We start from the raw sequence: 12,190 nt of genomic DNA on the forward strand, positions 1-12,190 counted from the left end.
ACCGCCTCAACGTGACCTGATGAGCGGTGCCATGTCCGCGCCCAGGATCCGAACCCTGGGCCACCGCAGTGGAGCAGGGGAACTTAACCACTCGGCCACGGAGCTGGCCCTGTTGCTGTTGATTTTTTAGCATTTCCTATGTATAAGATCATGTCATCTACTAAAAGAGATAGTTTACATTCTTCCTCTCCAATCCGAATGCTTTTATTTCTTTTTCTTGACTAATTTATCTGGCTGGAAACTTTAGTATGGTTTTGAGTAGAAGTCATGAGAGTGAACATCCTCATCTTGCTCTTGATCTTGGGGAGAATACATTCAGTTTTTCACTATTAAATATGGCATAAGCTGTGGGTTTTTTGTACATGCTCTATATCAGTTTGAAGAAGTTCCCTTCTATTCCTGGTTTGTTGAGTATTTTTATCATGAAAATGTGTTGGATTTTCTTAAATGCTTTTTTCATATCTATTGAAATGATCATATAGTTTTTGTCCTTTATGGTAGTAATATAGTGTATTACACTGATTGATATTTGTATGTTAAACTAACCTTGCCTTCTTGGTATAGATATTACTTGGTCATAGTGTGTAATCTTTTTTATATATTGCTGAATTCTCTTGGCTAGCATTTAGTTGAAGATTTTTACGGCTATATTCACTAGGAATATTGATCTGCAGTTTTCTTTTCTTGTGATGTCTTTGTGTGATTTTGATATTAGGATAGTATTGGCTTCATAAAATATTTGAGAAATGTTCCCTGTACTTATATTCTTTGGAAGAGTTTGAGAAAGATTGGTGCTAATTCTTTAAATGTTTGGTCAAATTTATTAGTGAAGTTATCAGGGCCTGGGATTTTCTTTGTGGGAAATATTTTTGATTACTAATTCAATCTTTTTACTTGTTATATGTCTGCTGATATTTGCTATTTGTTCTTTAGTTAGTTTAGGTAATTTTTGTGTTTATAGGAATTTGTTCATTTCATCTAGGTTATCTAATTTGTTGGCATACAACTCTTCATGGTATTCTCCTGTAATCCTTTCTTATTTTTATAATGTTGACTGTAATGTCTACTCTTTTGTTTGTGATTTTAGTAATGTGTATCTTCTCTGTTTTTTCTTGGGTTAGTCTAGCTAAAGTTTTGTCAATTTTATTGACAAATTTATTTACCCTGTTTAAAATAGCTTTTGGGATTTTATCTGATTTAGCAAGGCTACTTACAGAGTTTTTATCAATTGATTTCTGTGAACGCTTAACCTTACTTCATAAAGCATGGTGTATAAAGTTTCTGCTATGACTATGATGCTATAGCTCTCTGTGTCTTTGTTTTTCCTATGAGATTAGCCATCTAGTCTGGAAGAAATTGGTGAGTGTGTGACGTGGGGATAAGGAAGAAAGTATGTTCAGATACCTCAATGGGAAGTATTTTTTCTCTGCTAGAGTCCAAAGCTGGAATAAAGCACATTTGTGCCGCCATACTATATTTCTGTAATACTATTAAGGACCCTCAGGAAATGATGTCTCATTTGGTACTAAGATTTGCATGTCTGCCTTACATATTGGTTTCATTAAATTCATCAGAAATGTTTTCTGATTTTCTACTTTGCTACTTTAGATAGTAGTGGCTTTTACAACTAAAGAGATTTGTTTCTATGATCTACTGTCCAAAGACGAGTTTTCTTGTGAATACAAACTCCAAGGCCTGAAAGGAGCACCAGTTTGCATGGATTATTGGTATGACCCTCTTGATGCCAATGAATCCATTCTTTCTTTTGGGGACGTAACTGGAAAGGTAAGTGAAGAAATGAAAGCTTGAACACTATGGATTTAATCATCAATCTGTAGCTCAATATAGAAATAGAACGCAATGAGTGTGATGAGGCCACGCATGTTGGACATACAAAAGATGGATTAGGTCACAATTCCTCTTCTTGTTTATGGAAACCAATGTTCACTGTGATTTTCTTACTTATGTATAGTCTTGTTTTCCTTATTTGGAAAAAAAATTGCTAACTAACCTTTTTTGCCATAGGATGCTTAATCTATTAGATCCCAATATTAATAAACGTTAAATATTAAATGTCAAAAGTTATCTCTCATAACAATTTCAAATTAATTATTCTGCTTTTCCTCGGTAAGGTTTTGGGCTTCTCTGTACCAGCCTCTTGGAAAGTGCTTATTTCCTATATCATGTAACAAATGGACAGATGCATTAGAGAGGGCAGTACTGACACCTAGACATTGGATACAATGATTTCTGTCTTCCCATCAAGTTCCACCCGACCTCTGAAAAATTGTTACTTACTGCATGACCCTAGAATATGCCTGTGAACTCTGAAGTTGCCTAATTTGAACAATTTCCTTTCATAGTATGAAAGCTTTTCTTTCTCACTGCTTTTAATGACAAGTGGATCTTAAAAGCAAATAATGAACTGCCCTTGGTAATTGCTTTACTAACTTGTAGTTGTTTTGTCTTTAATATAACTGTCCATCTTTTAAATAATATTGAAGGTATTTCTGGTAATTCATTACCCATTCTTTATTAATCTTAAAGAACACAGAATCTTTTGAAACAATTACGCTGCCTGTGTTTGTTCTCTTTTCAACGTCTCTCTCAAGGTTCAAGCAATTGCTTTCACAACGGCCTAGATTTCCCTGTTCGAGCGTCCTGCTAGTGCTTGTGAAGATGAAGAAGCCACGGTGACCATTCACTGGGCAGAGCTGCTCTCTGGGTATCACAAATGTTGCTATACATTACAGCACAAACTTCATCATGGAGATTGGGTCAGGCAAGGTACTGAATTTGAACAGTAATGAAAGAAACTGTCACCTTCGACTTTTACATTTATATTCTTTGATGAAAATGTTTCACAAAATGTTCAAGTCTAGAAACCAATAATTGGTTCTCTGGAGGTTTTGGCCTGGTCTGTTTGCTATCCCCTGCACACCAGCAGGAATTATTCTTCCTTTTCTTTCCATCTAAAATTTATGCCTCTTACTATTAATTCAGGTGAACTGTGCACTCAAGAAATCTCAAGAGAAGGGAGAAAATTGTCACAGAATCCATTTAACTTCAACCCAACTCTGATTTTAACTAATCTCATCTAGTCACATTCAGCGCTACTTAATAAAAGAATTTAACAATTTCCCTCAAAACCACTCCTTTGTTTCCTTTATGTTCTCATGGGAAGTACATTAGTTTGACTGCTTTTGAATGGAAACTTCTTGGTTTTCTTTTCTTGTGTTTTCTCTTTTTTGGTGTACTGACTGAGTTCCTCTGATCTGGAGTACATGAGCGGCAGTTCTCTGTGTGATATGATTATGTTATAAAATTGCATAAAGCCAGAACTTTCTTAAAACCTAGTCACCAATGAGTTTATTAGTTTCACAATAGGCCTAATTTTTGCAAAATTTGCATCTGAAGGTTCAAGATCCAAAAGTGAAAAATCTGCTCTGATATCTACTTTGGTCCAGACGCTAAGAACTATGCTAATTTTCTCAGTTTAAATTTCTACATTAAATAATGCCTACTGAAAGGAATGGAAACTCCCCATCTCATTGACTGTTATAGCATAGATCTGCTCCTAATATACTTGTAAGAAGAGACAGTCAGAGTGGTTCCAACCATTGGCTTTTATGGTAGTTTTACCCTCTTTGGGTTTTAGGAGGTTGAAATTAATTCTTTAATGCATGACCCACAATAATATCCGACATAATGAACTACAGGGTCTGCATTTTTTTTTTCTTCAATATAAATTATACTATGCCTTTGGTACCTTCTAACCATCCTTTAGTTCTGGCATGATATTAATTGTGGGAGAAACAAAAGAAGATATCTTTTGGTCATCCACTAGATGTGACAGGTGCAAAATTATGTTATGTTTTTATAACATGGAAACAAGAATCACAGTCCTAGAAACTGAAGGGAGCTATTGCAACTGCTTCCAAGGAAGCATGATATTTTAATACATAATCCAAACTCTATATAGATTATAGTAATAAAGTAATAGTTTTTGAAATCTACTTCTTGTAGGTTCCGTGAAGTTTAGTGTATTATTTGAATTCTATGACCTTAAATTAATATGGATAAATACAGAGAAGTATCTAATAGAATGTTGTTTTTGAAAAGGCTAGGGATATAACAAGTAAGGTTTTAAAAGTGAGATTGATTTTCCAAATATGAGTAATGTCTGAATACTCTCTTCACTACTCAGGGAGAGAATGAAATCTTCTGACTCCAGGTCCTGTCACAATTTCATTTAAATCTTTCAAAAACCAACCCTACTCGTGAAGTAACCTGCTGATGAGCACTTGCCTTAAGTTGCAGGATAAGGATTTTCCTCTAGGCCATTGTGAATTCATTGCTCATCATATTTCCAACATACGTGTTCCCTCATCTACTGACAAAAGAGCATGGGAGCTTAGTATCTTAGTTTAATGTTAGCAGCAGAGATTCGTGTTTGTGACCTAAGGAATCCAACTTTGGAGTCTGGCCTCTAATTCACTGCAATTAGGAATTGGTCACCGAAAGGTTTTATGTATAAAAAATGTTAAGTATTTTTGCTATCTAACATGGATTATATATTGCTTAGCTCTTTGAATCAAAACTCGTTGTAATCAAGTGGATAATCTTTGGAAGAATAGTTAAAAAATATATTTACTTTAGCCAGTTTATTTAAATTGTGGACTTAATAAGTCAATCAATCAACAATTATTTATTTATCTTTTATGTTTTAAAACTGTCTTAAGCATTGGAGACTATAGAAGAAAGACTAATTATAGGCTTAACCCTCAAGAAACAATATATGAGCAAAAATTAAAGATTAATATAAAAAAAATTTATTAGAACATTGTACAGTGGTACTGAAAATTAACTACTAGACTATACAAACAAGATTTTGACTCCTATATTAATTCTTAAGCGGGAGAAGCCGTGAGAAGCTTCAAGGGTGGGTTGTCATACTTGAAGGATGGCTAGGTGGTGGGAAAAAGAGAGAGCATGGTAAACATGAGTAAAGGCAGACAAGCAGGCATAATAATGATGGAGAAAGAGATGGACATGAATAGATCAGAGACTGAGTATTGAGGAAATAAAAGTGAATAGGTCTAATAGAGACATATGTTGGAAGATCTCAGCAACGAGGCCAAGTTCACATGTGATGGGAAATGAAACAGTGAAGCATTGAAGGTTTTTGAGGACACTTGGACAGATCTGATGTAGACAGCATTTAGAAAACGTTTATTGGTAGTTCTGTCTAGCATAGGTTGGAAGACAAAAAAAGAAACTGAAACCAGACTGGCCAGTTAGAAGACTTTTGGTCACGAGAAAATGGAGATGATAAAGCAAGGAGAGAAACAAGCAACCTTCTGAGACAAGGAATCTTCAGGACTTGAGGTCTGAAATGCGGAAGGATGCGCCGTTTTAGAACGTCCCACAAAGACTTCAGTTTCCAAGTAGAGAATGTTCTATTTGCAGCTCACAGTTGCCCTCCTGGGCCCAGTGCTGAAACTCTTCCCAGCTTCTCTTTTCAATACTGACTACCTCTGAAGGATTCTTTATTCTGAGACACTCCAGAACTGCCACCAAAGGAGAGTCTTCCTTGCCAGTATTGTTCTTGAAATTTCCCTTAACTTTCCCATCCATCTAGTTCAGATGGATCTTCTTTGCATGATTTGTAAGATTCTCAATTTTGGCTTTGCTCCTGGGTTCCTCTTTAAAACCTTGATTTCAGATGCTGTTCAATCTGTGAACCAATCCTACAGATTTCTGAACCCACTTCAGAGTTTTGGTCCAGTCTGTCAGAACCCTCCCAATCTCAGAAGGAAATTTGGATGCCTCATATGCAAATCACATTTATATATAAATTGAAAATTGAAACAATCTTCTCAGGGCAGCAATATGTCCTTTAATCTCCCTAGTGTCCTCTATAATATACAGTACAATGTTTTATACGATTTTTCCTTTCTTACTGATTTTAAGCAACTTGATTGTGATGTGTCTTAGTTTTCTTGGTGTGTGTGTGAGCGTGAATTTATGCTGTTTGGAATTCATTGAGATTCGTGGATATGTGAGCTACAGTTTTCATTAAATTTGAAAATCTTTCTAATGCTATTTTTTTCCGAAGTTTTCTGTTCCCCTCTTTTTCCTTTTTTTTCTGGGATTCTCATTATGTGTATGTTAGATGCTTGATATTGTCCTACAAGTTTTTCATTTTTATTCAGCTTTTTTTTTTTTTTAAAGATTGGCACCTAAGCTAACAACTGTCGCCAATCTATTTTTTTTTTCTTTCTGCTTTTTCTCCCCAAAGCCCCCCAGTACATAGTTGTATATTTTAGTTGTGGGTCCTTCTAGTTGTGGCATGTGGGACACCGTCTCAACGTGGCCTGATGAGCAGTGCCATGTCCACACCCAGGATCTGAACCAGTGAAACCCTGGGCCGCCGAAGCCGAGCACGCAAAATTAACCACTCAGCCACGGGGCCTGCCCCTGGCCTTTTTCCTTTCAAATTACTATGTTTTAGTTTAGTTAGATTCTATTTTTATCTTCAAGTTCATAGATCTTCTGAGATATTGCAGAGGGGTTTCAAAGGGTGGGGTTGTCTCTTGTTCAGGTGGGCCAGGATGCTCTGACCTAGTGCCTTAGTGCGGGGGCCTGCAGAGACCTGTGGTGTGGGCTGCACCCAGTGGAGCCATGACATGAGCGGGGCCACTTCAGAGAGCTACAGCGTGGATGGGGCCATTGCCACAGCCTGGACAGCCCAGGGTGGTAACATTGCTATCCCAGTGGGTCTGGAAGGCAGAGCATCAAGCCAGAGAGGATTTATTCTTGAGCCTTAATGTTTAATGGAGTGTTCCTTGTTAGGTTTTACTTGGGATCTATTACCCATTTCTTCTTTCCTGTTTCTCCCTTTTGGAATGGGAATGCCTATCAAATGCCTGTTCTACCATTGAATTTTGGAAGCACATAACTTGTTTGGATTTATAAATTCACAGCTTGGAGAGGAATTTGCCTCAGGCTGAATTGTTTCCTGAGTCTTACCCATATCTGATTTAGACGATATTTTAACTTAGACTTTAAAGTTGATGCTGGAATGAGTTAAGACTTTTGGGACTGTATTTTGCATGCAAGAGGACATAATTTGTGGGGGCAGTGGCAGAATGTTATGGACTGAATTTTTCTGTCCCCCTCTAAATTTGTATGTTGAAATCCTAACCCCCCAATATGATGGTATTAGGAGGCAGTGCCTTTGGGACGTAGTAAGGTCATGAGGATGTAGCTCTCATTAATAGGATTAGTGCTCCTATATAAGATACCCCAGAGAGAGCTCTCTCACTTCTTCAGCGTGTAAGGACACAGTGATAAGAAGGTCATCCATAAACCAGGAAGTGGGCCCTGACCAGACACCGAATCTGTCATCTTGTTTATCTCATACTTCCTAGTTTCTAGACCTGTGAGAAATGAGTGTTTGTTGTTTAAGCCACTCATTCTGTGTATTTTGTTATAGTAACCCAAATGGACTAAGACATTGGGTAAATGTTATTGAAAAATATTTCAAAAGAAAGGAGAGAAACCAAAACAAATCTTGCTAAATATTTGTGGAATTCTTTTCTTTTTTTTTAACTTTTTTTTTTTTTTAAAGATTTTATTTTTTCCTTTTTCTCCCCAAAGCCCCCCGGTACATAGTTGTGTATTCTTCGTTGTGGGTTCTTCTAGTTGTGGCATGTGGGACGCTGCCTCAGCGTGGTCTGATGAGCAGTGCCATGTCCGCACCCAGGATTCGAACTAACGAAACACTGGGCCGCCTGCAGCAGAGTGCGCGAACTTAACCACTCGGCCACGGGGCCAGCCCCACTTTTTTTTCTTTTTTGAGGAAGATTAGTCCTGAGCTAACATCTGCTGCCAATCCTCCTCTTTTTGCTGAGGAAGTCTGGCCCTAAGCTAACATCCATGCCCGTCTTCCTCTACTTTATATATGGGACGCCTACCACAGCGTGGCATACTAAGTGGTGCCATGTCTGCACACGGGATCTGAAGGCTACTGAAGCGGAATGTGTGAACTTGACTGCTGTGCCACTGGGCTGGCCGCCTTTTCTTTTTTTTAAATAGGAAGTTATTTATGGTTGAAAGAAAGTGGCTGGGGTGAGAAAAATTTCTTTGTAAATAATATGCAGTTTAATACTGTATGAACGGATGTTGAGGAAAAGGCAGTAGAAGAGAAAATAACTCAAAAAAGAGAAAGTAAAGAGTATAGAAAGCTGAAGGAGCTATGTCAGATTTTCTCTTCTTTCAAGTTTTAGATTTGAAGCTCAAGTACCTCTGAAACGGGGACCTACTTCAGTCCTAACCAATGAATGAATGTCTTTTCCCAGATTTAGCAACAGAGATTACAAGCTTAAACACAATGTTTTCTTTCTTTGCTTGAAGCTCAGTTATTTCCATATGAGGAGAAGGAAGGAAGGCTGAAATGAGGAGGCAAGAGGAGGAAGGTAGGCTGGAGTCAAGGATAGGACAGTTGGCTTAGCAGCCATTACGCTCCTTGGTCTGCAAGAGGTACTCTATGGGGGGTGAGCAACCAACGGCTGCTTTCATTTGATACTCTTTTTACCCCAGCAACATGAATTGATATTCTTAGAACTCCTCAAGAAATATTTTTACTGATTTTCTTCTCAGTGTGAGGAAGGAATATACAATTGTGGAAAGGGAGAAATACATGAGCAAGTATGGTAATAATGTTTCATTGAAGACAAGGATAAAATATCTATAAAACTGAAATGTCAAAGGAAAAGCTCCATTTCAGACATAAGAATATTCGCTCATTGCTGTAAGATAAGGTTCAGACTTCTTATATAAAACTTTGAAGGAGAATATGTTTTCATCTTGTCTGAGTGGTTCTGTGCCATGTTTTAATGGAAAAATAATTACCTTCTGAAATGCTTGTAAAGTAAGTACAGAAATTTTGGGCAATAGTGGCAAGACATAAATGTCTTGAAGCTCAGCGTATTTTCCCCTTTTTTGTACCAAATAATTGCCTTTTTCATATAGATCATATCACTGGAAACCTTGGAAACTATAGGCTGGAAGTGCAGCTCATTGAAAGAATGAGCACTAAATTGCCAATAATAGAAACCATTGATTTTTTATTCCATCGAAAGGCGTTTTTCCTCCTGTTTGACAATGGCTAGCAGAAGGTACAAAACAGTTTGAACTGATAACAGAATCACTAATTGCTACGCTAATTAATAGAGCTGTGCCAGAGAATTCAGAATACAGACACCAGGCTGTTTCCTTAGGGGGCCTTCATAATTGATAGGGACTAAGTTGGGAAGAGAAGCCAGATCTAGGGTCTTGCTTCTGTCTGGTTCCACTTCCCTGCATCTAAATCCTCCAGACGGTGCACCACTGAGTTAGCTAAAAGGCGTTGCTTTCCTGCTACTTCCCTTGCTGTGTTTAAAGCAGCTGAAATCAGCTGGGAGCTGGTGGCCTGGGTTTGAAGTCAGAGATCTCTTCCTGCAGATTGTTCCATAGTATGGTGGGAGGGTGAGATCCGTTTGTGTTATGAACATAAGTGTAATCAGTATTTTGAAAAGTCATTAAATTAATTACATTATTATTTTTTAAAGCACCTAGCAGTACTGAATTCTATGTATTATGATGTTAAAAAGTGGAATAGATATAGTTAGTCTTTCTTATCTTTCCTTCTTGAAACAGTAGTTGCTCAGAATATAGGAAGCCCTGTGGTACCCTCAGAGAATGGGACTCCAACTTTGAAATAAGAAATGCAACTGAAAATAAACTCCCTCAAACAGGAGAACATCAAAGAAAGTTCGAGGTAGGGTGTTTTCCTAAGTCAGATGACTCAAAGTAAAAGCTTGAAAAATGATAATAAGAATTCCTAGTTAGAAATGGCCCAATTTTCTACCCTGCTATAGCTTCTACCGTTGGCAAATGATATACAGTGTGGCCTTGTTCTGGCTTCCTCTAAGTGCACTTAATAGCATTACTTACTTAGTTTTTAGGTATCTCTTTTCATTTTCAAATCACTTTTCCATATTAACTAGTTGCTATTACACAGGGTCATTTTGACAGCACACTCGAGGACAAGAATCGATGGCAGTTTCCCTTAATGCCTTTTTTTATGACTAAAGTGGCAAGACAGCTGAAGAGCTGAAAATTAGTATATTAATAGACAGACATGATCAAATTGTTTTTTTCCCCCTCAAAATGTTATCTAAAAGTAATTTTTAAAATAATTTCCTCTGCCAACCCCTAGACTCACTGAGAATATTAAGAACAAATTATTTATTTCATCAGCTCTTCCCATTTCCTAGCTGGATATTTTAAAAACTTATTCACCATAACCTATCATTTCCTTTCCTCTGTTCAAGAAGTGAGGAAAACATTTTTATTTACCGGTTAATTTGGTTTTAAGGAAATGGCTTTACTCTCACCTTTTCCTCAGGCATTCTCAAGAGCTCTGGCATTCTACAATCTAATCAGAAACAAGTTATATCTCGGTTTAGAAATAAAGTGTGAATTGTTGAGCCTCCAAACTGCAACACTACAGGCCCATAAATGTCACTTGGTAACCTGCAGACTCAAATCTTAGAGCAGTACTTTGAATACCAGGGCAGAATGTACTTCTTTAGGTGTCTGTCTTTATATCCTCAAAACTAAAGATGATACTCGGATAGAATACGGAAACACATGACAAAGCAATTTTCTGGGTAGAAATACTTTACTTTGATTGTTCTATAATGATATTATAGAATTTCCATGGATTTGAACATATAATTATAGTGTTATGTTGTATACTTTAGATCTTATATCACTTCATTGAGTCAAGTGATAATAATCCTTAGCATTTTCTGTGAACAAAGGGAATGTTTTCAATGAGGTTGCTTCCTGAATGAGAACATTTGCCATCAGCTTTTATACTGTTGATACTTCTAGTGAAGTCACAGTAGTGGTATGGCGAGTGATCAGGGACGTTTATGCCCCTGAAATTAATTGCTCCCCAATGAGACTGAAAGGACTTACGTTTGTAGGAGCTGATTACCTCTTGGGTCCTTCCTTCCTTTCTTTCTTCCTCTCTCTTTTTTTTTTAGAAGGAAAGGGAGTAGTTGAGAGAAAAGGATGGAGAGAGAGCAAGGGGGTCACAGCTGTACTGTTCCTAGGGAGATAAATGGCAATAAAAGAGTGAAATGATCAGGAAAAGGAAGACTCAAGATGAAGTGGGGGTTTTATCTGGGATTGAGAGTATGGGGGACAGAAATGTAGTTGGTAATAGAAAGACCCTCAGATCTGGACCTGGCATACATGTGGCAGTGTGGCTTAGTGGAGAAGAAGGATACAGGAGTATAAAAAAGAGAGCTCATAGCCAATCAAGACTGGGCTCAATTTCATCTCCATCTCCAGTTAGCCACATGCTCTTGGGCAAGTCAGCTTTTGGAGCGCCTGTTTTTTTCATCAGCAAATTTGGGATAACCTACCTACCGAAGATGATTATAGAGTGAGAGCACTGGGCACTGTGCCTGGTACATGGTAGGGATTCAACAAATTATCCTAATAGTTATTACAAGTAATCCATAGGTTGAGGAAGGTTTATGTAATGGAGGATGAGCAAGAAACATACCATCCAGGCAAACTCTAGGCAGAGTGGAGAAATAGACCATTTTGGCCTTTAGCGGTACTTCTGTATTTCACAATGAACTTCACAGAGAATTGTTCCGTATGCCTGGTGCTCTGTGATGCAGTTTGGCTTTGGTCTCCTTTTTGAAACTCTCCTTTGCTTCCCAGACCCCCCTTTTCCCTTAGACATTGTATTCTGGCATTGATCAGGAGAACTCCTGCATCAAAGGCCTGTCAAACTCATTTACGTTAAAGAAGTAGAAACTAAAAAGAGGAGCCAAAGTGGGCATTGATGAGCACAAAGGCTGACATCATTGGTAATAGAAATTTTAAGAATCCCTTGAGAAAGCAGGTGAAGGGTTTCACAACCTAAAATTACCTGTAACTGGAGGTTCGTCACCTGAGTTCGTAGATCTATCATGGTTGGGCTTCATGAGTGGAGTTGGGGAGGATCCTATAATCCTGATACTTTATACAAACTTTTGTGTGCATATACATCTTTCTGGTGGGGAAGCTCTATAGCTTTTATCAGATTCCCAAAGCAGGACTTAGTCTTCCTAATTTTAAG

General features: G+C 37.7%; 1 protein-coding gene across 1 annotated transcript in view; it reads left to right on the forward strand.

The window, feature by feature from the left end:
* WDR49 (WD repeat domain 49) overlaps positions 1 to 12,190 on the forward strand; it is a 523,215-nt gene that overhangs the window by 33,926 nt on the left and 477,099 nt on the right. The window contains 2 exon segments of the mRNA XM_070509548.1: positions 1,609 to 1,785; positions 2,613 to 2,787. Of these exon segments, the coding sequence (XP_070365649.1) occupies positions 1,609 to 1,785; positions 2,613 to 2,787 (352 nt within the window).

Source organism: Equus asinus, chromosome 5 (genome assembly GCF_041296235.1).
Source record: "Equus asinus isolate D_3611 breed Donkey chromosome 5, EquAss-T2T_v2, whole genome shotgun sequence".
Classification (NCBI taxonomy): Eukaryota; Metazoa; Chordata; class Mammalia; order Perissodactyla; family Equidae; genus Equus; species Equus asinus.